Genomic DNA, 25,263 nt, shown 5'->3' on the forward strand with positions numbered 1-25,263 from the left:
TTATTTAGAATCTGTTTTATTAACCTGAGATGTCCAGGAAACACTTCACCCTGTCCTACCGCTGTTTAGATCTGTGCATTCAGAGCCTCTTTGGATGCCGGTGCCTTACGGGTTCCCCGTTGGCCAGCTGAGTTTCGGTGTTTGAAACACTAGTCCAGGCCTGCCCAGTCGCCTACTGTGTCGGTGCTGACGGTTTCCTACGTTTTTTCCTGAGATGCCCGCCGGAGCACAGTCCTGTGGGTTCGTGTCCAGTCCAGTGAGGCGGAGGAGTGGGGGTGCCGGGGGCGCGGCCCAGCCTGCAGGGGACAGATGGAGAGGTTTGGGGACACTGCCTTGCCCTGCCCCTCTGCCTCCTGGGGGGGCTCCCGTCCTAGAGGGGGGCTCACCTGGGAGGGCCCAGCTAGCTGAGCTCCATCGAGTCTGTGCCGGGGGCTGAAGCAGAATCCTTCTGGATGCTTTCAAAAAGGGTGTTGAGTTCGGGGTTGGACCGGATTTGGGAGGAGAAGTCGGCCATGATGGGGCTCTTGCCCACTTCTGGGATGGTCAGCAGGGCGGCCACGGCCCTCATGGCGGAGCGCTTCAGTTCGTCTTGTTTCTCAAACTCCTGCTTCACGGACCCAGCCTTGACCTGTAGGGAGGGAGGAGCGTCCTTTCCGGAGCCTGGCTGTGCCGCCTGCCCGGCCACTGCCTCAGCTCTGCCCACCCTGTGCTCCCCACGGGGCTTTCTGCCATGAGTTCCGCTCCAGTGTAGACTGCCCGAGGCTGATTGTGTGCTGACGGGTGGCTCTGTAGGCGCTTGGCTGCAGCCTCACCAGCAGCAGGCGCCTGGCCAGCTCCGCGTGTGCCTGAATCCTAACAGTCCAGCATCCCGCACACCCCACCAGGAGAGGCGGCACCTTGCTGTCTGTCGGCTCTTCCACCCAATCTAATAAATGGAGTAGCACTGGTATTCCAGCAGTAACAGAGTCAGAGGTCACAAACAGCCTGCAGCCGGTGAAGTCCAGTTTCCTCGCCCAACAGCTTACCAGGAAGCTTTTGGCTTTAGAGCCTGTAGGTCAGCAGTGTGGCAGGGACTGGACACTGCCGGGCACTGCCCGCGGGGCGAGCCTCCACCAGTTCAACTCCCCTCTTGAGGACTGGGAGTTGTCAAGCTCCCCACCCGTTCAAAACCCAAGTTCTTTGATTCAGTGGGTACTTAACAGGCTGTCCACTGGGCACAGCCGCAGCTTTTCACAAGCTGTCCGTGAGGTCCGCCAGGCCAGCAGCTCGGGCCTGTGTCCACCAGCCGCCCGAGTCTGACCCTGCTTCTCAGCCAGGTTTGAGCAAACTGACCATAGGGGATGCATCAAACCGGTGCTGTTTCCTTCCTACCTCTAGCCCAGGCCTGGCCCTCAGGGAGTGCTCTAGCTCTGGCCCAACTTCCCCTCTTGGCCTCCGTTCCCTGCAGGTGCACACGGGGGCTTACCTTGGCGGTGCAGGTGGCCCTGAGCGGCTCGATGAGCCGGTCCACCCTCTGCAGCACGGGCGCAGGACACAGGGTCGCCAGCCGGGCAAGCATGATGAAGGTGAGCATCTGCAAGGAGACAGGCAGGGTTTGGTGTGGCCCGGGCCCAGCCCAGAGACCACACCCAGACCAGTGCAAACCCCGCCCACGGCACGCCTGGCCTCAGTTCCCTTTGGAAGCCACACCCCTCTGAGGCGGCTCAGATCAAGAGAGCAGCAGGGAGGGCAGGGCTGGGCGCACAGTGCCTGGCGTTCTCAGACCTCACTTTCTCAACACCGAGGCCTCAGAACCGAACCGAACCTGTGCACCAACCACATGGCCAGGGGCCTGGCTGCCGCTGAGGGGTCACGATGACCGCTTTGTTCATTTTGCTGGAAAGGCAGAGAGATCAACGGCTGGTTCCCTCCCCGATGCCAACACAGCTGGGGCTGGGCCAGGCTGAAGCCAGCAGCCAGAACTCCATCAGGGGCCCATGGGAGGCAAATTCTAGGCCAGCTCCGGAGCACAGACGTTGGTGTGGAAAGGGGGTGGGCACCTGCTGCATGGCACCATGAATGAACGCGGTGCCCCCAGACCACGCCCAACACGGGGAGAAGGTCCCGGGTGTGCTTTGTGTACCACAACCCAAAGCAATGAGTCCCGCTAACGGGAACAGACTGTAGTTTCCAAACAGTGGGGGCAGAGGCGCAGCGACAGTAGCATCCCGTGTGGGCACCAGTTCAAATCCCAGCAGCTCCACTTCCCATCCAGCTCCGTGCTGATGGCCTGGGAAAGCAGCATGGGATGGGCCCCTGCCACCCACGTGGGAGACCCTGGTGGAGCTCCTGGCTCCTGGCTTCAGCCTGGGCCAGTCCCAGCCATTGCAGGCATCTATGCCTTTCAAGCAAGTAAATCTTTAAAACACAAAACAGGGCCGGCGCCTGCAGTGCCAGCATACCATGTAAGCACTGATTCGAGTCCTGGCTGCTCCACTTCTGACCCAGTACCCTGCTATGGCCTGGGAAAACAGCCCGAGTCCTTGGGCCCCTGGGAGACCTAGAGGAAGCTCCAGGCTCCTGGCTTCAGATCAACCCAGCACCAGCTATTGCAGCCATCTCTCTCCTCTGTAACTCTGCCTTTCAAATAAGTCTTTAAAAAAAAAAAATAATCGCTTCTCGGCCTTTTGGCTAAGATCAAGTGTTTTTTTAAAAAAAAAAAAAACACACACAAGAAGGTATGACACGAGGAAACCTGTCTCCAGACTGCCCCTCCAGCCCTGGCCTCACTGCCCCGAGGGAGACAGTGGCCCACACTGTCTCCTGTCAGTGCAAGATGAGACCGGCTCCCTACAGGACTGCGCTTCCCTGAGCAAGGGCCCTTGGGGAACTCTGGTGAGGAGCACAGCGCACAGGGGACACTGAGATAGATGGACTTGCTGGGCCCCAGTGGCCATGTTTCCAGTTTCTGCCCTGGTCTCCAGTGAGCATGCCCAGTCTGTACCCCAGGTGGCTGTTCTTATGGGGAGGGAGAGGGGGTCTGGAGCAGGGGCAGGCAAGCGTGGCCCGGCCGAGAGCGTGGCCTACCCGGATGTCATAGTGGTCCTTCAGCCCATCCTCCACGTGGTTCAGGAACTCGCAGATGTCCAGCTGGCCCAGGCAGCTCTCGAGCAGCGAGTACATGCACTCGAAGGCCGCCTTCCGCACGTCCAGCCCGTCGTCCACCGTGTGCTTAAAGGGCCCCATCTCCACCTGCAGGAGGGGCAGATGGGCGAGGTGGGGTGTGGCCTCGGGGGACATCGCCTGCCCCACACCCCGCACCTATGCTGCAACGCTCCGAGCGGCCCCTGTGCCGACCCCAGCGGGTGTCGTTACTGCCCCTACTTAACCTCTAAGCAGCTAAGGCTCGGGCTGCCTAACTGACCTTCCTGGGAACTCAAGGGCGGCAAGTGGTGGCCTGGAACGGAGCAGCCACGTCTCTGTGTGCGACTGGATGCAGCAGGCAGGATACCACCTGGGACACGGGCATCCCATAGTCGAGTCCTGCCTCCTCTGCTGCCGATTCCAGCACGCTCAAGTTCTGGGGTCCCTGCCACCCATACTGAAGACCCGGATGGAGTTCCAGGCTACTGGCTTCAGCCTGGCCCAGCCCGGGCTGTCACAGGCATTTGGGGAACAAACCAGTGGAACAAGACCTTTCTCCTGCCTTTCAAATTACAAACAACAATAAGGGAAAAAACAGACAAAATCCCACTCTCTCTGAAGCTCTGAACAGCAAGGCCCTGCTCTGAATGGTAAACTCACCCTCAACACCCAGCCCCTCTGGGGAAATCACCCTGTTATGGTTTGCATGTGGCTCGGCACCCAGATGGGGAGTGGGTCAGGCCCCTGGGCCGCTGTCCTCAGAGGGACGCGGGTCTCCCTAGCCCAGCCCCCAGCTGGTGTGGAGGAGCAGCGGCCTGGGCTTCTCCAGAGCCCCTGCCAGAGGCTGAACCACGGGGCCGTGTGGCCGGGAACTCCCAGCCTCCAGGACCGCGAGCTACGTTAACCTCTGCCCGTCACACGCCACCCAGCCGCGGGCGTGTGGCTGTGACGGCAGACAAGCGGCTCCCCTGCCTGCTAGACATGGCTGCTTCCTCCTCGGGGAGGCCAGGTGGCTCGGACCCTCGGACATCATCGTGTGACGTCCCCGCTGGTGGGTGCCCTCAGACCCCTGCTGTGCCTGGTGGGTTTAAGCCGAGGCGGCAGCCCATGAGCTCGTCCCTGCTTCATTCCTTGGGGGCAGAAACCAGCCCAGCTGAGCGCGCCTGATCCGAAGTACTCCAGCCTGAAGCAGTTCAGATCTCAGAATGGGGGCGCCTTAGAACATCTACACACAGCGAGGCCGGCGCCGCGGCTCACTAGGCTAATCCTCCGCCTTGCAGTGCTGGCACACCGGGTTCTAGTCCCGGTCGGGGCACCGGATTCTGTCCCGGTTGCCCCTCTTCCAGGCCAGCTCTCTGCTGTGGCCAGGGAAGTGCAGTGGAGGATGGCCCAAGTGCTTGGGCCCTGCACCCCATGGGAGACCAGGATAAGTACCTGGCTCCTGCCTTCGGATCAGCGCGGTGCGCCATGCGCAGTGCGCCGGCCGCGGCGGCCATTGGAGGGTGAACCAACGGCAAAGGAAGACCTTTCTCTCTCTCTCTCTCACTGTCCACTCTGCCTGTCAAAAAATAAAAAAATAAAATAAAATAAAATATACACAGCGAGCCGCCCTCAGGATGGGACCTCACACACGCAGCCTGAAGGCACAGGTAACTTGATACAGCGCACCTGGGGCCTGTATTTGACTGTGACTTATCTCAGGAACTCACACATAAATTATTCCAGGTGTGGTGCCCTACCAGTACATTTTGGATTTTGGAGCATTTCAGATTTGGGATCAGGGATGTTGTGAGCACCAGCTGTATACCCGGAGCGTTCCAGAGCCCCTGGGGGATCTAGCTCATGGAGTCCTCGCGGCCCCCCTGCCCTGAGGAGAAGCCGAGGGTCAGAGAGGATCAGGCCTCCCCGGCTGGGGTCGCTCAGCTGGGGGCGGAGAGCAGACCCTGGCTCAGGCCACGTGCCCCCCAGGCATGCCCGGGAGTGACCATCAAGGAGCCGGGGCAGCCAGGGGCGGGGCTCACCTCGCGGATGAGGTCCCGGCGGACCTTGGTCTCCTGGTAGAGGAGCGGCAGGATGTCGCCCAGCAGGTCCCGCACCAGCGAGGGCTTGTTGTGCACGGCCGAGTTGAAGAAGGCCAGCGTGGCGCGGCGCACGTTCAGGTCGGGGTCCTGCAGGCTCTCCATGAACTCCCCTGGCATAGGGCGAGACGGGGTGAGAGGCACGGCGGACACACAGCCGCCTGCTGCGGTGTGGAGGAGACCGGAGCACGTTCTCCCAGAGGCTCAGGCACGGGAGCTGGGTCCCCAGTGCAGCCATGGGAGAGGCAGTGGGGTCTCGTGGGATGTCCCTAAGAAGCCGCCCTGGGAGAGGACGAAGGTGATTCTCAGGGCACCCTGAGCTCTCCCCGGGGCGGCTGTTCTAAGAGCAAGCTCACTGCCTGGCCTGCCTCCCAGTGCCCAGCAGGGGGCGAGGCGGCCTCTACAGTCCCCAGCTCCCCTTGGCTGAAGTGGTACACACAGGCGCCCAAGCTGCAGGGCTGTGCCGGGGCAGGGGTGGGAGGGCGGCGCTCACCAACGAAGCTCTTCAGCAGTGGGTCGATGGGATGAGGCTGGTCCGAGATGAGGAACTTGACCGCCGTGATGACAGTGCTCCGGGTGTGCGGCTGACCTGCAGGACGAAAGGCGGCGGCTTGGCGAGGGGCAGGGGACGCTTCTGGGTGTCAGCAGGTGGCGAGGCGCTGTGGCTGCTCCCTGCCTCCATGGTAGACAGAACCTCACTCACAACCCCACGTCCCGAGTGTCACCCACGGCAACCCCGAGTCTGCCTTCGGCTCTTCCTGCTGCAGCCGAGAGCAAGCCGTCGGGTGAGCACACTGTGGAAGCAGAGAACCAGCAACCAGGGACAGCAGGTGCACCACGCACGACGTCCCCTCCCGCCTTGGGACGGTAGGCCATGTGTAGACACCGCTCAGTCCTACTCACTAACGAGCCATGATGATGCCCGATGAATTCCTCCAAACGACTATCGCTCTTACACCTGAGAAGGGAGCGTCTCGGCGTGGGTAAAGCCACACCCACACCACACGGCACACCCGGCATTCCTAGCTGGGCCCTTCCGCCCAGCGGGACTCAGAACAGCCCCCTTTCCAGCTTGGTAGAGGAGAACTCAATTCTGCTTTGCTGTCTGAGGAAGCCAAAGGGAGCGAAGGAGAAAGGAGCATGCTTCAAAAAGTTCATGGAAAATGGAATTAACAGATCAGTTTATTTTTTTTTCTAATTCATGCATTTTTTCATAAGATGTATTTCCCAGGAACTTTTTTTCAGACTCCTCCTATTTACGGATTTCAAAATTTCTTACACTGAATTCAACTTCTCTCCAATTCCATCCTCCACGAACTTTGGGCATACCCTGGCACCCCCTTACTGGCGAGGGAAATGAATGAGGGAGCCCGCAGGCGCTACCTGAAGCTGGCAGTGGGGGGAGGAGACTGGACGGAGCGCCATTTCATTTCCACTTCAAACAGTGACAGGACACCTGCTGTCTGCTAAGTCTCTGGGTCTGTGATCGCCTGACAGTGACAAGAGGTAACCAGACTCTCGTCACCCGGATCCTGGACATGACCGAGGTTCCGTGAAACACGTGAGCACGCCGACTGGTCAGAGCTGGGCCAGCTGACAGGTGCACGCAGGGCCAGCGGCAGGTGGATCAGGAAGTTCCTGAGCCAGACCTGCTGTGAACCCCTGAGGGTTATCTCCTTAACACCACCACCCCCGGAGAAGGAGCCATGGGGTCTGCTTTAGAAGCCAGTTCTTAGGTCTATGTGGAATTTTTAAAAATTTTTCAATGTTTCTGAAGACTAATGCTTCAATAAATTCCTTTCTTCTAAAAAATGAAACACACACACCCAGGCCCTGTGCTCCCCAGGAAAGAGGTCCGGGCTGTTTCCATGATACACCCTCGACCTTAGCCCGGAGCCTCAGGGAGGAAGTACACTCAGGTGGGTGCAAGTCACTGAAATCGCACTCCGCATCTCCCCCATCTTCACCTGGGCCCCAGTCAGCTCCCAGAAAGGTCTAGGGTGACCAATGAGGACAGGCACGGAACTGAGCAATGTGAAGGGAAAAGAAGAAAAACGAGGTCAAAGGCCCATCAGGGCAGGGAGGTGAACCGGAGACCAGCACGAGGGGCCTACGGGGAGGCCGCGGGCACCTGCTGGAAGCTGGCCAGGACTGGGCTCCGAGCTTCCCGGGAGCTGGTGGCCGCCTCCTCCCCGGCCCGGGACGCCCACAGTCACAGACAGCAGCCTCAACATAGCACCGAGGGCCAGAGGAGTGTGTCTTAGAACCCAGCAGCTGCGAAGCCCCTGGCAGCCGACGCGGGCACACAGGGCCACAGCAGCAGCTTCTCAGGGACCACTCACCGTACCCAGCACTTCCGCCGCCTTAGACCCGCGGAGTCAGCAGCCCCTGCTGACGCCAGGACCCACTGGCTGGAAGCTCAGAGGGCTTCCGTCCCCAGGGGCCCTGCTTCTCCCTCCCAGGACTCTGAAGCACCCTGCCATGCCCCAACATCACACAGCGCACCCCCACCCTCCACCCCCAGGGCTGCATCCTCCAATCCCCATCTACACTGCCGTCAGCATCAGGCAGTGCCCGTGCAGGGAACGATGAAAACGACCGCGCACAACGGTTCGGTGCATGCGTCATGGTCCACGTCAAGGACTCCGCCCCTGCAGCCCAGGGGGCTCACACGAGGAGCCTCCTGTGTCTGGACCTCGCAGGCACCGCCGACTCCCACACCTACGCGGTGATCCACCTACGCGCCCAGCCGGGGGCAGGGCCGTACCTGCTGCAAGCTGCTTCCGGAAGCGGGGCAAGAGGAACGGCGGGTTCACCAGGACCAGCTTCCCGATGCACTCGGCCACCACCCCCCGGGTGCCCTCCTCGGCCCCCTCGCAGCGCTGGAACAGCAGGGCCCAGATGTCCTCGGCGTAGGGCTTCAGGCTGTCGGGCTGCGCGGCCCCCAAGGCCTCCCGCAGCGAGTGCAGCAGCAGGTACTGGCGGCGCGGCTCCGCCTCGATCTGCGCCAGCAGGAAGGGCAGGAAGTCGGGCAGGTTGCCGGCGCCCACGCGGCCCAGGGCGTAGGAGGCCGCGGCCCTCACGTCCTCGCTGGGCGAGCCCAACGCTTCCACGAGCACCGTCTTTAGCTCCCGCTGGGGGCCAGGGCCGGCCATCTGGCCCACCTCGGCCAGCGAGAGGAAAGCCAGGACCTTGACCGCCGGACTCGAGCGGGGCGACCTGGCGTCGCTGACCAGGCGGCTGGCCGTGCCTGCTGCCTCCTGGGGACAGGCGGCAGAGAGGGCCGCCACGCACCGCGCCAGCGAGTGGAACACCTGCTTGTGCAGGCCCGGCCCGCCGTCCGCAGCCTGCTCATACACGGGCGCAGTGAGCAGGCGGATGAGCTCGGCGTAGTCCACGCACGGCGGCCGGGTCCCCACCAGGGCCTGCAGGAAGCCTTCGGCAGCCGCCAGCACGCCTGCCGGCAGCAGAGGCGACCGGAGCAACCGGAGCAGCTCCGAGAGCACAGGGCCGCTGACCTCCGCCAGAGAGGCCGGCTGCGCCTGGGTCACCGTGGCGAGGAAGTCCACGGCCAGCTGGGCCACGTGCATGTCGCTCTCGCTGACCAGTGCTGGCAGCTCGGCCAGCACGGCCCGCACAGCGGAGGGCGGGAGGCCGAGCCCCTGGCTCTGGGCCAGGGCGTCCAAGGCAGCCAGCGTGGCCAGCCGCAGGGCCCGCTGATTCTTGCGCAAGAATGAGGCCAGGATGGGCAGCGCCTCGGCCAGGATGGGCTGCAGGTCAAGCCGCAGCGGGGACACGGCCACCAGCGTGAGCGCCTTGATGGCGGGCAGCCGCGTGATCTCATTCCGCAGGCGGTCCAGGAGGAGGGATAACGTGGGCTGCAGGTCGTCCCCGAGCCGGTCGCCCAGGTGGGCCAGGAGGTGGCCGGTGCAGGAGATGGCCCGCTCCTTCACCTCCTGGTCCAGGTCGGTGGCACGGAGCCGCGCCAGAGTGGCCGCAGACATCTCCCCGACGTACGGCTCGGGGTCCAGCATCCGGGGCCTGTCTAGAGGCCACAGGGCCCGCACCAGCTCCTGCAGCACCAGCAAGGCCTCGGCTGCGATCTTGTAGAAAGGGTCACCCACACAGGCCGTCACGGGGGGCAGGAGGGTGGGCAGGTGCAGGTGGAAGGCCTCGGCTGGCTCCGTGCCCAGCAGCCCCTGCAGGAAGGCCAGCGCGTCCATCCGGATGCTGGAAGAGCTGGAGCGGTCGGCCAGGGAGAAGACGATGCCTGGAACGCGGGGAGGGGAACATGGCGACGGTTCCCCACCGAACGCACCTAAGCTCTTATGTACAGGGCTCCCCGGGGTCAGTGCCTGGCCAGCAGCTAGGGGTGAAGCAGCCGAGGCCAAGGGACTCACTCGAAACCAGGCAGCAGGGCTTGGAATTAGCCTCGCTCTCACTGCTGGCCGAGGGGAGCACCCAGCTGTGGAACAGGGGCTCGGCTTGGAACTGGGGTGCAGACTCTTGGGGACTAGGGCTCAACGCAGATCTGGGGGCTGGAGGCTGGGGGCTGGAGGAGGCCCCTGCCGGCGGGCTCCCCATCGCAGCCCCACCTACCTGACACCAGCACGGGCATGTGCTCCGCCAGGCTGCCCGGGACGACGCCCGCCAGCTCGCCCAGGAGGCTGAAGCAGCCCTGCCGGCACCGGACGCTCCGGTCTTTCAGGTGCCGCTGCAGGGCCTTCATCACGACGGGCACCTGTTGGCGGGCGGGCAAGGTCAGGGGCCTCCGTGCAACCTCTCAGCCCACCCACAGCCAGAAGGCTCTGCTCAGGCCGGGTCCCCGGGGGCAGGCCGGCATGGAGAGGGTGTCTCCCGGGCAGTCATCGCCGACTCCACGCTGGACACTCCATCATCCCCTGCACAGCCCGGCAGGGGAGCACTACTCTCATGGCCACCACACAGGGCCAGAGCGGGCAGTATCTTCCCAGGTCACCGGGACAGTCCGGCTCTCACCACTACACTCCAGAGAGAGGCAGGAGCCCAACTGGCCCCAGCATGGAGCCCTTCCTTCCTTGGCCGTGACTGTGTCCCCAGAGGAGCTCCCAAACGCAGCCCCAAGGACCAGTCCCACGCCTGCATCTCCAGCGCCAGACCGGTGCACCACCTGCCTCCCTGACATCGCCACCCAGGCACTGCTGCGACTTGGCTGTGGTTTAAGGGAGTCCCCTCAAAGGGTCACGTGTTGGAAGCTGGCAGTGTTGGGAGGTGGTGGCCCCTTTAAAAGGCGGAGCCTACGGGGAGGTCACTGAGGGTATCAACCTTGGGAAAGTAGTTTCCAAGAGAGAATTGTTAGAACCAGGCTGGCCCTTCTCTCCCATCTGGCTTCCCGCCTGCCACGGGATCCGTTTTCTCAGCCACCATCACATGATGTCTGCAAGGGAGCACTCCTAAGACCTGGCACCACGCTGGCTAGACTGTGCGCCTATGCTGCAGACTAACCTCTCGTCTCTGCGAATTACCCAGCCTCAGCTGTTTCATTAGAGAGGGAAAATGGTCAACACAGCATCCATGGAGGCTTCCAGTAAAACACACTCCACTCTCCTTTCCCTGGCCCCGAGCAGCGCACGTCAGGCTTCAGCCAGAAGCCCACGGCCACACGACCCCTCCCTGCCCTGTCCCACTTCTCTGCATCCCCCGTCTGCCACCGTGCCTAGCAAAGCACCCTCCTGTCACCGGCGCCAGCTGTGGGTGCTCGAGCCATTAGGGTCCATTCCCCACACGGCCACCAGAGGGCGCTCTCAGCAACAGCAATCGGATCCCCTACTCCTAAGGTTTCCAGTGCTCGCGGAACGCAACGAACTGGTCCCCTCGGCCTGGCAGCCCCAAGACTGTACCCAGGGGCACGGACTCCACCCTTTAGGGGTGGGGGATGCAGTGGGCGGCCGGGCAGAGGGAGGGCGGGGAGTAGGGGTGCAGGCGCAGCCCACCTGTCCCCGCAGCATGTGGAGGTTGCTGCCGGTCTGGGTGGGCTCCTCCACGGCCTGCAGCCAGCCCTTGGGGGGCCGCGTCTGCCGCAGCAGCACCACGTAAGCCCCGAAGACGTCGGCCTTCACGTTCTCCTCGCGCTCCTTGAAGCGGCGGATGAGCGCAGGGCCCAGTGTGCGGTGGAACTCGGGCAGCAGGTCCGGCCGCGAGCCGATGAGCGCCGCCAAGCACTTGGCCGCCGCGCGGCGCACCTTCCAGCTCATGTCGTCATCGTCGCTGTACTCGTCCTCGCTTTCTGGGTGGGGACAGGGGGCGGCTCAGGGGAGGGCTGCAGGGAGCCACGGTCCCTGATCGGTGGTTCCTCCCCGCGGGCACTGTCCCCTGTGGAACACCCGCGGTGCCCGGGGTGGCCCCAGAGGTCTCCGATCCCGGACAGCCTCGCAGCTCTCGGCCTCGTGGGACGGGGGTATCTCCCCTTACAGAGGTGATGGAGCTGGGGCCAAGGAGGAGAGGCTTGCCCCAAGCGAGTTCAACCAGGGCATCCCCCTGCCTCCTGTCCCTTGACTGATGGACCACATCAGGAGGATGTCTTCAGTGAAGACTCTGAGAACCCCTTTTTGGGCACAACCCCTCCTGTGTGCAATCTCCTTTACTGGGGTTCCAGAAGGGAGAGTGATGGGGCGCCCCTCAGGCCTCCTCCCCGCCCCTGGCCCCAGCCTCTCGGGGGTCCCGATTCCGAAGGGGCCTCAGTAGGACTCAGGGTAAGGAAACGCTGGGTTTCTGCGGCTTTCTCTTGATGAAGCCTCACGTGTCTACCACCGCCTATGAAAGGAAGGCACTGCCCAGCCCCACTGCACAGATGGCAAAGAGGGTGAGAGACCCCCCCCCACACACACACAGCTGGGATTCGGGCCCATGAGGCCCCGCCACGGCACCTGGGAGACACGGCTGAGGTCGAGGCCGGTGCGTCCTTACCTGCTGCTTCCTCCACCCCAGGCCACCCACAGCGAACATCCTCGGCTCCCTATTCCTGGATCGACAGTGTCCAAAACCCCTGGCGTGGCACCGAAGGTCCCAACACGCCCGTCCGATTTCATCTCCTATCGTCCCACTTGGCTCCAACTCCCCTCTCAGGCCCCAAGCCCCCATCTCCCTCCATCGGCATCCTGTATCTGTGCCCCGGAGCCGTCCCAGAAGCAGGCACAGAGGGGAGGTAGCCACTGCGTCCAGCCCCCTGCAGACGTCTCGCCCCACCCCCGCAGGGCCACCACCCCGCCGTGGGAGCTTCACTCTGCCAGGTTAAACTCGTGCCTCCCGAATGCCACCAATAACCACTGGAATCCAGAGCCAGCAGCACGGGGCGGCTCTAGGCCCCCACCACAGCGCTTCCGAGCTGTGCTGCGCCAGCCTCCTGGTCTAACATACGGAGAGGACAAAGCCTCATGTTTCAGGTACCATGAAGCATACGATGCCAGAGAACTCAGAGCACCAAGAGACGGGATTACACGCGCCGCTCGGAACCTGGGTCACCCTGCAAATAACGCCAACTATGCGTGTTCGAGTTCTTCACCTGGCACAGCACAGGATTTGCACAGAACCTGTGTACCTTCTGTCATCTCACAGGGACTTCCCACACCCAACACAACACAAACGTCGGGCACACAGGTGTCACGCTGCCGTGTTCAGGACACAGTGACCCGAAACGTGAGGATGTGCGGAGCAGCGATGCGATTCTCCCCGAGCCTGTGCGATCTGAAGACCCCGTGGAAGCGCGAGGCCGGAGCATGGAGCCTCCACCCCAGCAGGCACTGATCTATGCAGTCGGAGGCGGCGGGGCTGGCGCCGGACCGGGGTACCCAGGGTGGCCCGTGCCGGCTGGGGGAGCCCAGCCCGCCGTCTCCCCACCTTGCTCGCTGAAATCGCTGTCCTCAGTCTCCATCTGCTCCTCCTCCCCATCGCTGTCGTAGCTGTAGTTGGGGTCATGCTGCAGGCACTCAAGGCAGAGGCCGGTCACGCTGGGCACGTGCGGGCCCATCTCCTTGGGGCACCTGTGGGCCAGGATGCGGGAGCTCAGCTGAGCCCCGACAGGAGCCCAAGGGGGAATCCCGAGACTCCAGGACGTGGGTCGCCATCCCACCCCGCTCCCCCAGGCTCCCCCGCGACTCCCGCCCCGTGTCCTGGCCCCCGCTGCACCTACTTCCTCAAGAAGGCCTCGAAGGCCTGCAGGCAGGACTCGCGGAGCTCATCGTCATCCAGCTGGCAGAACGCCTCCACCAGGGGCACCAGGCGGTCCAGGTGCGCCCCTGCAGGGCCGGGGGAGTCACTGCAGCCAGGCCAGACCCTCGAGGGGGGTCTCCCTAGCCCAGCCCTGCACCTGCAGCCCTGCCGGCTTCATGTGGTTCTAGCCTCAGCTGCGCCACCCCCGTGCCACGCGGCCGTGGCAGGCCACAATCTGCACAGCAAGGGTGACTGACAAGCAGGCCGAGATGCTGGGGGGACTCGTGACAGGATTCAAGCAGAACTCAGCCCAGGGCCAGGGGCAGGGCAGGGCAGGGCAGGGCAGGGCAGGGCAGGGAGCGACTCCCTAAGCAGTGGCTGTTACCAAAGCCACTATTCTCACTCTGGTTTTATTTCCTGCACCGGGCTGTGAGCCCCAGCTGGGGGGAGCAGGGAGGCAGGTACCACCCTAACGGAGCAGGCACGGGGACCCCACTTCACTGGATCCTGCCCCTGCCCTCACCCTGCGCATGGTGCCCAAACGGGTATGCTGACCTGGAGACCCCAAGCCTCCCTTACAGACCTGGGACCCCACAGTTCCCTGCCCAACTCTCCCTGAGCCCTTGTCCCAGGTGGCCAAGGAGTGGCTGCTGTCTGAGGGGGACAGGACAGCGTGTGGACGCATGGCTGGGATGTCCCTTTGCCTGCTTGCCTGGTTCCTTGCAGGGAGGGAGCCAGGGGCGGGGAGGGACTAAGCAGGAGCCATCTCTACCCACACTGCCTTGTTCCTGGCTGGAGTCCCAAGGTGCCCAAGGACCTTGAAACACCAGGGACAGAAAGCAGCCCGCGGCCGCCTGCAGTGAGGCAGAGGGGCCCAGGGAAACCGGAAGCGATGGACTCTGGGCGTCTGCACGCAGTGGTAGTCTCACTCTGGCAACCAACGGCCAGACGGCCCCCAACCACACGTCTCAGCAGGATGGCACACCATAAGCATATTACAACCCAGCACAGGCATTTTTTGGTTGCTATCAAGTAGGAGGCTCGGACATAACCCAGCAGTCTGCTAACAGGATGTACAATTGAGCCACCAGTTCTCCGAAGATTCAGGGCCCTGCCCCTCAAGGCCACGCCCCTCACCTGGAAGGCGAGCCTCCCTAGCCCTGCCCACCACACCACACCCTCTCCCAAGCCCCGCCCCCTCACCGAGGCGGTGGCCGGCCTGGCGGCCGACGCTGCCCAAGCACTGGATCAGGGTGCGGATGGCAGCGGGGCTGGCGGGCGCGCGCGGGCCAGGCAGCCGGTCCAGCAGGTGGTCGGCGAGCTCCACGAACAGGTCCGTGTTGCAGGCGGCCGCCAGGTGCCCGAGCGCCACGACCGCCCGCTTGCGCACGGCCAGGCGCGGGCTGCTGAGCTGCGGCAGCAGGCAGTGCAGGAGGCTGGCGTGGAAGGCACCCAGCGGGGCGCCCAGCCTGGTGGAACCGGAGGGGGCATCAGGCTGGGGCCACTAGGCAGGCAGTGGGGCCAGGCGCCCCCCCACCCCCATCCTGGCCCCTGGAAAAGGCAGGCAACATTGAGAACTTGTTGATTTCTTGGGGAGAAACAAAGACACCGGAAGCCGCTCTGCCGCTGCTCCTCCGCAAGGCCACGCCAGACCAGGTGTTCGGGCTCCCCGCCTGGGGAGGGGCGCAGTGCGATGGGTGGGCCTGGGGCTTGCTACAGTTTCCCCCATTCCTTCACCAAGACCAGAGTGCGCTAAACTCTACTGCTGATGCGGGCACTCTGGCTAAGCTCCTTCCAGGACCCCCAGGGCCCCGGGATCACCTGAGCCCGAGCTCCAGGCAGAGACAACAGCAGGGTCAGGTCTCAGCTTTGCACCAGGCCCGGGCATGTTCCACCCCGGGTGTCCTGAGACCTCCCTCCTCCCTCCCGAACTCCCTGACCACGGCCTCCTGACCCTCTCCATCCAGCCCAGACCCCTCTCCAGGGTTCCATTTGTTTATCTGCTCACCTACCATGTGGCAGGGCCTGTGCCAGAAGCCAGGTTGAAAAAGACGGATTCTGGCCACGGGGCTTACCGCCATGCAGTTCACGGCCGGTGGCTGTCCCCAACGAAACCCAAGGCCTCCCTCCTCACACCCCTGCTCTGGGAGGGCACCCCACCACAGTGGGCACCCCCAGTCACTCAATGCAGACCCTGGAGCTCATCTCCCAGTCTCTGCCCCTGTGGCCCGCTCCAAGTCCTGTGGAGCCCACCTGCTGAGTACAACCTGAATGCACCCGCCCGTTCACGCCCCTCCCACCCACTCTCCACACCGCAGAGGGAAACAGCAATGGAAAACACACCCTCCCCCTCCACCGTTCTAGCCCGGCCGCCAGCCTCCTCTCTCCCCCACTCGCCTCTGCACAGGACGGGCAGGCCGCTACCCCCTGGCAGGGCCCAGGACCCCATGGCTTCTGTCTCTGCTATGGGCAATCCATCTGCCCCTCCAGCAGCCCCTCGTGTGCACTCAAACCAGGCCGAGTGCTGCCCTTCTTCAAAGGCTCAGCTCTGGCAGGACCTTCCCCGGGAAGTCCCCACCCCAGCTGGGTTGGGTGGCCCCTCTGAGCTCCCAGAGGCCCCATTTTTGTTGAACTTACTTCAGACACAGCTTTGTTTCTGTCTGAACTCTTCCCTGGGAGCAGCCATGACTGAACCCAACCCAGATTCCCATGCTAGGCACGCACCTGGCCGCGGAGTGGGTGCTCCAGTCATGGGAAGGTCCACTAACCATGGGCCCTTGGGCAGACCATGCCTCGTCACCCTCTGGGCACAGACAATTGTGACAAGTTTTCTGCAGGCTTGCTAGGGTGGTTAAGGAGCCCCAAACACAGGGCCTGGGATGCAGGAGGTGCTGGCTCTGAGAATCTGAGTTGCTCCCGGTCCCCTCCCCGGCCTTGGCGCAGGGTGCTACCCCCCCCCCACCTGCTCAGCATGTCCGAGAGGATGTCCAGGGCTTCCAGCTGCACAGCCACGTCTTCCTGCTGCGTGATGGCGCAGGTAAGCTGGCCTGTGATCTTCCGACACACATTGCTGGCCAGCCCGGAGCCTGCGTGGGGCACGAGGCAGGCACGGTGAGGCCGTGGGCCAGGGGAAGAGGCAGCCCTGCCTCTGGTCAAAGGAGACAGCTAGGGGACCTGCAGAGCTGGGACCAGCCCCTCGCACAGGGAGTAGGGGAGAATAGAACCTTCCCTCTGTGCTGTAGCACTGACCAGCTGACCCAGTCCTGGCAAGTGAGGTGTGGTTCCGAGTCTTTTGGGGGCTTTTGGGAAAACATGAACTCCCCTTATGGGGGGAGGGTCGGGGCAGAGCCCTCCACCCCGTCGGTACCGAGCAGCTCAATGAATGGCTGCAACATTCTTACCTGAGAAAGACACCAAGCCTGGATTGACTTTAACCTACAGCTGACAGCACTCGCAACACACACAGAGCCCTGGACGTGCGTTAGTCCGGGGCTGAATTCTCCGCCGCTCACTAGCTGAGTGAGCCAAGTCCCCTCCCCTCTCTGACGCCAGCACCTGGTCCCCGGGCCCTGGGTACCTGTGGCTGCGGGGGGCAGCTCCGAGAGGACGGTCTTGAGGCCGATGCCAGCGATGTCTCGCAGCTGCTCCTTGTCCGACCGCATGTTGGCACAGAGGGCGTCCACGATGGTCTCTACCTGGTACTCCTTCACTTTGCCCACCAGAGGGCCCAGGCTGAGCAGGGAGGGAGGAGGGCCCCAGCGCCCCGGCTCAGCTCAGGCAGGCGCCCTCCTATGTCCCCTCTTGCTCCTGGGGCTACATCAACCAGGGTCCCGCTGTTTTGCCCCCAAAGAAGAGTCCCCTCTGGCTATGCTGGCATTATTCCTGGCACTTGCCAAACCTACTTTTCTCACTGTGTGGCCAAACAGTGGCCCCAAACAAGGGTTCTCTCACTTGAACATGTCCTGGAATCTCCCAGGGGCTCCTTAAATATGGGAGACCCACATTCAGGACATGAGATGGGGCTGAGAAGGGACAGTTCTAGCAAGTGTCCAGGTGTGCAGGGACCACACACCAAGAACCCCTGCCTTGAGCCTTGTTTCTTTTTTTCTTTTTCTTTTTTTTTTTTTTTTTTTTTTGACAGGCAGAGTGGACAGTGAGAGAGAGGGACAGAGAGAAAGGTCTTCCTTTGCCGTTGGTTCACCCTCCAATGGCCGCCGCGGCCGGCGCGCTGCGGCCGGCGCACCGCGCTGATCCGATGGCAGGAGCCAGGAGCCAGGTGCTTCTCCTGGTCTCCCATGGGGTGCAGGGCCCAAGCACCTGGGCCATCCTCCACTGCACTCCCTGGCCACAGCAGAGAGCTGGCCTGGAAGAGGGGCAACCGGGACAGAATCCGGCGCCCCGACCGGGACTAGAACCCGGTGTGCCAGCACCGCTAGGCGGAGGATTAGCCTAGTGAGCCGTGGCGCCGGCCGAGCCTTGTTTCTGAGTCTCCTCGTAGATCAGCACCATCAGCGTCACCTGTTACAGCTACAGACTCCCTGGCCCTCACCTGCACCTGCTGAACAAGGAGCCGCAGGTCCACGAGGGCCCCTGGAATCGAACGCCTAGGAAAGTTTACAGATGGCGGCACTAGACTCCCGGGTCCTCGGCTTTGGCTGCACATTGCCATCACCTGGGACCTTTGAAAGATAGTTACCTGGGCATCAGGCCCACTGTGTCTGAGGTCCCCAGTTCCAGGTGTGGCTTGGATGCTGGGATCGCTAAAAATTGCCCCAGGTGATTCTGACAAGTGAGGTCTAGGTTGAAAACCACTGCCTCAAGTGAGTGGTGTTCAGACGCTGGGGTGCATCGGAGGACAGGCTCTGGGGTGCTGTAGTCCCACCCCCTGCTGCGGCACCTCCTCTCTCTCCTTAATCCCTACACAGGTACTACGTAATTTTTGTAGACGATAATTCATAATTTCTACAAGGGCCCAGGTGGCAGCAATGCACACCAGGTCTCAGACCTGGCTCCTCCCCCCCAGGGAAGTAATTTGGATCCTTTCCCTCCTCCTCCTGCAGCGCTGCCTTCCGCCGACAGGGGTGCCACTGCCGTGTCACGGCCAGGGGACTCTGGGCATTATAACCACGGAGGTGGCATTTCTAGCTTTGAGGTTGGTGACACAGGAACAGGAGCAAGACAATATTGCCAAACACAGCACTGTGGGTGTCCTGCAAGTGCCGCCGTCCTGCGTGGCATGCGCACCGCACACGGCCTTTGTGTGCTTCGCCGAGGCTAAGATTTCATCTGATGTGCGCCATGCTTTGCACAAGACTCAGCTCCCAACTTATGTGCATGTTAAACCCCAAAGTCACAAATTAACGGCACCAAGAGAGTGCAAACTTAGCCTCGTGGCGGCAGTTGGGAGGCGGCGCCTCGTAGGAGGTCCTTGGGTCACTGGGGGCATGCTGTCCAAGGCAGTCCTTGTGAAAGGGTGATAACTTAGACTGGGAGTAGGGGTTTGGGGTGGGGGGAATGCGTTGGGTGGGGTAGGTTAAGCTGCTGCCTGTGTCATTGCTATCCCATATGAGTGACAGTTAGAGTCTTAGCTGCTCTACTTTCCATCCAGCTCCCTGCTAATGCACCTGGGAAAGCAGCAGATGGCCCAAGTGCTGGGGGCCCCGCCACCCACATGAGAGACCTGGATGGAGTTCTAGGCTCCTGATTTTGGCCTGGGTCACCCTGGTCTTTGTGGCCATTTGAAGAGTGAACCAATGGATGGAAGATGTGTCTCTCCCTCTCTCTCTGTCACTCTGCCTTTCAAATAAATCAAATAAACCTTTTTTTTAAAAAAAAAGTTGGAGCCGGCCCCAGCCACTCTCTGCTTCCCGGCTCTCCGTGGGATCCACTCTCCTGCCTCCCTAGAGGGACCTGCTGGATCTGGAACCGTGAGATTCCGAAACGGGAGCTGAAATAATCCCTTCCTGGAGGAGCGGCTTCTCTAGGGCATCGTGTCACACTACAAAAAGCGAGCACGAACGCGTAAGCACAAACTCCCGCTTTCCGCGTTGTTTCCACATAACGCTCGATCTTTCCAAGAATGCAATTCTCAGGGAAACGAGAGGAGATGATAGTTCCCCCTCCTCCCCCAGGAAGCGTAACCAGGCCACAGTGAGCGTTTCTAGGAGCGAGGCTGCTGGTGGCCCCTGAGGCCCCAGGCCCTGCTTACTGTCAGGCTCTGACGTCACTGGCACGGCCACTGTCACAGGGCCTGGCCAGCTGCACCCCGAAAACCACGCTGCCTTACTGCACACTGCGAGCCGGCTGTTTCTGCTCTAGGTTCCGGTGCAGGAACCTAGATCCGCTTGACTCCCGGCCCCAGCGGCCCCTGCCACTCTGGCACATGCCAACCTGACCATCCAGTGGCCAGCAGCAGTGTCTCTGCCCGCAGGCTTTCTCTGGCTGCAGATATCTGCAACTAAACCACCTCCCAGGAGCGGCTGGCAACTGATGAGTGACAGGGGGCTGGTGGCTTAATCCCCCGCCTTTGGATGGGACAGCTCCAATGGGCACATCCTATGCTGTGCCCCAGAGGCTCCCAGGAGGCTAAGCTCACCTCGGCCACTCACTTGGTGACACGCCTGTCACTGGCTTTCTTCCCATCTGTGTCCCATCCCACATCCCTGTCTTCCATCACATCGCGTGGGATCACTTCCCAAACAGACCTGAATACCTGGCTCTGAGTCTACGTCTGGGGGGATCCAGACTAAGGCACTTTCTGGCTTCCCGGAGGCCCCAAGAGATGCTGGGGGTTCTCCCCTCGAGGCTGGGCCCCGAGGGGCAAGGCTCACCACTTGACGGCCAGGTTCTGCACCTCGCCGTTCTTGTCCTCCAGTAGCCGGAGCAGCATCTTCACCACCTTGCGCTCACTGTCCTCGTCCAGCTGGATGGAGTCCTTCTGCAGCTCCGACATCAGGTCGCTGGTGGCCATGAACCTGCACAGGGAGGGCAGGGGAGGATGGCCAGGCAGTCCCTGGGCCCCAGTGGTGGGCTTAGGCGGCAACTCAGAGATGCCCTTGGGAAGCAGACCTTGGACCCAAGGTCAAGGAGACTATCTGGGCTGTAAGTATGGAGGGGCTGCCGCAAGGAGACCCACCTAGGTCTCTCGGTGACTAGAATGACAGCATGGCTGCCAGGTGCTTAGAGCTGTAGAGTCAAGGCTCGAACCCCTGCACTGATGCAAATGCAGATGTGAGTGAGTCGCATCCCAAATGGGGGTGGAGCCGAGTGCCTGCCCCCGGGGGTTTGTGTGTGCACACAAGTGCTCAGTGAAAGGCACTGCCACCCGCACAAGGACCCCTCACGTCACTCACTCAGGATGGGGACACCGGGAAGCCGGACAGATGTCTTGCAACGGAGTCAGGTGTTGGCAAGATGTGTCCCAGATGGCTGGGCTGGGGCTGGCCCTGTGTGCCCAGCACAGAGAAGCCACTCAGGCCCTGTCCTTGGGCTGGCAGCTCTCCCAGGGAGCCAGCAGCACACGTACCTGCATGGCTTGTCAGCAGGTCTGGGCTGGGCCCAAGACTTGGATCTCAAACAAATTCCTAGATGACAGTCAAGATGGTGGGGGGCATGCTTTGAAACCCACTGCCCAAGGCCATGCTGAAGGCACAGGTAGAGGCCGGGGCCAATAGCTCCCAGACCAGGTCAGGGACCACCCAACCTCAGACAGGCGAAGCCATCTGGCCTGGGGGCCCGAGGTGGGAGGCCCTGAAAAGCAGGCATGCAGGGGCAGGAGGGGCACCACTCCTGCCAACGTGAAGGTGGCAGAGCAGGGCCAAGTGTTTGGCACAGGACTTCGGCTGCCACTTGGGATACCCTCCTTGTGGGAGTGCCTGGGTTCGAGGCCCAGCTCTACTTCCGATTCCAGCTCCCTGCTGACATGCATGGGCAGAGGCAGTAGTTGATGGCCCGAGTACGTGGGTCCCTGCCCCCACGTGGGAGACCTGGGTTAGGTTCTGACTCCTGGCTTCAGCCTGGCCCAGCCCTGGCTGTTGCAAGCATTTGTGAAATGAACCAGCAAATGGAAAATCCCTCTCTTTGTCTCTTTCTGTCTTTCAAATGAATTTTAAAAATTTAAAAAAAGAAGGCACAGTGAGTCTTAAATTGGAAGCCCTCAGCTGTGTCCAGTATGTAAATGAATCTTCCAAACTGGAATTCCTTATTTGAACAGTGGGAGAGTTGATATAAAAATATGGAGTTCAGGATTCTCTCAAGAACAGAACTTTTGGGGCCAGCACTGTGGCATAATAGGTTAAGCCTCCACCTGTGGCTCCGACATCCTATATGGGTGCCGGTTCTCCTCTTTCAATCCACTCTCTGCTTACGGTCTGGAAAAACAGCAGAGGATGGCCCAAATCCTTGGGCCCCGACACTCATGTGGGAGACCAGAGGAGGCTCCCAGCTCCTGGCTTCGGATTGGCCCAGTTCCGGCCGTTGCAGCCATTTGGGGAGTGAACCAGCGGGTGGAGGACCGCTCTCTGTCTCTCCCTCTCTCTGTAACTCTGCCTCTCAAACAAATGAATAAATCTTAAAAAAAAAAAAAAGAAGAAGAAGAAAGGAAGGAAGGAAAGAAAGAGATAGAGATAGAGATAGAGAGAGAGAGAGAGAGAGAGAGAGAGAAAGGGAAACAGAACATCTGAATACAAGCTGGCCTATAATCCCTGGTGACGTAACTCACAGCTGCCTCCCCCACTCCCCTGGTCCCTGCAAGGCCCACCTGACGCACGCCCAGGCTCCTGCAGGCACCTGCCGTGCAGGCTGGGGACGCACACAGGGCAGAGCGGCGAGGAGCGATGCCGCGGGGCCGGGACCAGACAGTGTGTCTGCAGAGAAGGCCCTGGTTGTGCTGTTCTCCCACCAGCCCCGCTTCCTGTGCGGTCGACCAGCAGCCCTGCCCTCTGTCCCCTGCCCCGCCATGGGGGTCTGGCTCAGCTGGGCACCCCAGCATGGCCCTCCCACCCTTCCCCTCTTTCTTCTCTATTTGTTCAACTCCTATGCACCCATCAGGAGCCCAGCTGCAACATCCCTGCCTCAGGACTGCCGCCGACCACACGGCACCGGGAGCACAACTGATCTCCCTGGTGGGATCCTCACAGCCCTGCTCACACGGCGGTGCAGGCTTGGGGCCCGAGCTCTCCCACAGGACAACAAACGCCTTCATGGCCCGGGCTCTAGGCTCGGCAAAGAACAAGGCCACAGAAGGCCTGGGCGGGACGGGAGGGAGGGAGAGAGCTGGCCCGGAATGGAGCTGAGCGCCGAACAGCTGGGTGCAAGCCCGAACTCCGAAACCAACTCTTCCGAAATAGCCCCGGTGGGGGAAGAAGCCGGGCTGGATATGCGGGGAGCCGGACGAGGACCGGGCAGGGAAGCGGGAGCATCGCGGGCTGCCTTTAAGTTGACTGGCTTTGCCACTCAACTGGGTGAGCTTGGGCAACTGCCTCCATCTCTCTGGGACTCGGTTTTCCAGTGCATAAAATGGGACTTTGCCCCTACCCGGTAACATCCCTGGGAGGTTTTACAAGGACAGCCAGCTCCTGGCATGAGGCAGATGCGGAAAGCAGGCTCAGAGAGGTCCCGGAACTGCCCAAGGCGCAGCAGCCCATCACACAGGCCCCGGGCTCCTCAAGCCACACGTGACGGGTCTGAGAAAGGCCTTGGGAATTCCTGCGAGACTTCAACCATTGCAACGAGAGCTGCAACGGAGCAGCCCCTCCTGCTCCCAAAGATGGGAAATTCTGAGGCTTCCCGGGCCCCTGCGAGCTGTCACCAGGACCCAGGGGACACAGTCTCGGTTTGTTCCCAGAGAAACCCTAGAGGCAACTCAGCTGCAGCACACGGCGCCACGGGCGCCTGGACAGCTGGTCAGCAGGCCCCAGCGCCCGCTATGCAACTTTAAAAATAGACACCATTCTCATAGGCCGGGCAGTTCTAAGTGTTCTCCAGGCCCCTGGCAGAGACAAGGCCAACTCACCCTCCTGGGCACCGACCTGGGGCTGAGGCACAGTGGGCATACGCCCTGGGCCACCGGCCGCCACGGGGCCTCAGGCAGGTCCAGGTCGCTGCACTCCTACAAGCTTGTGTCGTACACAGAGGTGCTCACTACCTCCCAGGTGGGGAGGGGCGTGGACTGAAGCCCACCCACAGAGGGCACAGCGGGAGCTGCAGCCTAGCAAGCATTCACTGAGCGCCTACTGTATACCCAGTGCAAAGGAAATGCCGTCCTGGTGTGGGGCAAAGTGAGTGGGTGTTGAGTCCCCTCATGCGTCCCCTGCTGTCTGGATCTGCACAGTCCACTCCGGTGGCCTGGCCCGCAGGTGGCAACTTGAATTTCAGCTAATTAGAAGTAAATAAAATGTACTTAGGCCCAGGGGAGGCACCTAACCCTGCCTGGGGTCATCCCACAGAGGTGACCCCAGAGTGGACAGAGTGAACGCTAGCAGGTGCAGAGAAGGTCCAGGTGAAGCCAAGGACTTCTGGGTGGAGGTCAAGAGAGGGCAGGGGACAGGGCAGATTCTGACAATCGCCGAACGCGGGGGGCATCCACGGAGCAGCCCCACTGACCCACGCTCCTCCGGACACTCCTGCGTGATGGGGTGCGTTGTTATCACACCCATTTCACAGACACAGAAGCCGAGGCTCAGGGGGGTTAAGTACTTGTCTGCGGCCACACAGCCAAGACCTGAAGCCTGGACTATGGCCCTGAGGCTCAGCTGAAGGGGTGGGGGTGGGGGTGGGGCTCTGGACAGGGCTTGGGTACCAGAACACAGAGAGGGCAGGGGCCAGGCCACCGGAAGGGGTCTGCATTCATTAAGTCCCCAGCCACCCAGCTCTGTGACTGTACCCAGTCGACTTCATGCCTCTGGGCCTGGGTCCCGGTCAGCAAGTCCAGTGAGTGGGTGTGGCCCGGCCGGTCTCCAAGTCTCCCTCTCCCCCTGGGCCTCAATTCCCCACCTCGAGGATGAAGAGTTGGCCCACTGGCACCTTTCCTGCCAGCCCAGATCCTGCGGCTCTGCAGATGCCGGGAGAAGGCACAGGAGAGAGAAACCTGGCCGCCCCACCCCAGCCAACACGCACCTGGGCCTGCCCAGCCAGACCCAGGCCAGCCGGGGGCGGTCTGGGTCCCGAGAAGGGGCAGGCGCTGGGATGCTGAAGTCGCCACGGAGAGGCCCAGGGCTACTCTGCGGTTGAGGCGCAGGGCCTGCGGGCATCCAGTGCGGGGCCGCGAGGGCCGGCCGGCCGCAGGGGACTGGGGCGGCCCGCAGAGGCTGCGGAGGGGCGGGGCGCGGCGGGCCTGCGGCGACCGCGGCGGGGGGCGCGGGCGGGAGTTGCGGGGAGGTCGAGGCAGGGAGCGGGCGGGGCGCAGCGCGGGGCCGAGGCGGGCGCGGGGCGGGCGCACCTGAAGTCCTTGTCGCTGGACGTCATCTTCTCCAGGAGGCTGGCGATGTGGAAGGCGGCGGTGCTCATGGTGGTGGCTGCGCGCCGCGGGCGGCCGGCGGGAGCGAATATGGCGGCTCGGGCTGCGCGCTCCGGCCCGAAATAGCAGCCCCCGCCCCGCCCGCCGCGGCCGCCGCGGGAGGCGGGAGGCGGCCCCCGGACCGCCCGGCACCGGCTTGCACACCCCCGGGGACGGGGAGCTCAGCACCTGCCGCGGGCCCAGGCCTCCTCCCTGCGACTTCCCGTGCGTCCCGGCTCTGTCTCGCGGGCCCCTTGGCGGCGTCGCTGGCCTCAGCGTCTCGGGTTCGGATCCAAGCTCTGCGTCTTCCGCAGCGGTGCGGCTTTGGCCAAATCACTTGACCTCTCTGAACCTCCGCGGGCCTGGCCCAGCCCCCCCCCG

The 25,263-nt window shown here is 62.4% G+C and overlaps 1 protein-coding gene across 1 annotated transcript; it reads right to left on the bottom strand.

Annotated features, from left to right (window-relative positions):
- On the bottom strand, nt 1–24,989 carry CAND2 (cullin associated and neddylation dissociated 2 (putative)). The gene is made up of 16 exons (XM_002713042.6): nt 24,826–24,989; nt 20,219–20,362; nt 16,966–17,120; nt 16,351–16,474; nt 14,592–14,857; nt 13,369–13,474; nt 13,077–13,219; nt 11,174–11,466; nt 9,801–9,942; nt 7,969–9,471; nt 5,695–5,790; nt 5,145–5,314; nt 3,067–3,231; nt 1,466–1,573; nt 387–628; nt 1–296 (listed from the first exon to the last, which is right to left on the bottom strand). The coding sequence occupies exons 1-15, from the start codon at nt 24,891–24,893 to the stop codon at nt 401–403; spliced, it is 3,711 nt and encodes a 1,236-aa protein (XP_002713088.1). The 5' UTR covers nt 24,894–24,989; the 3' UTR covers nt 1–296; nt 387–400.
- Nucleotides 24,990–25,263: the final 274 nt, after the last annotated feature.

The sequence above is a fragment of the Oryctolagus cuniculus genome, chromosome 10 (assembly GCF_051225735.1).
Source record: "Oryctolagus cuniculus isolate XC-2025 breed Fujian yellow rabbit chromosome 10, ASM5122573v1, whole genome shotgun sequence".
In the NCBI taxonomy this organism is placed as follows: Eukaryota; Metazoa; Chordata; class Mammalia; order Lagomorpha; family Leporidae; genus Oryctolagus; species Oryctolagus cuniculus.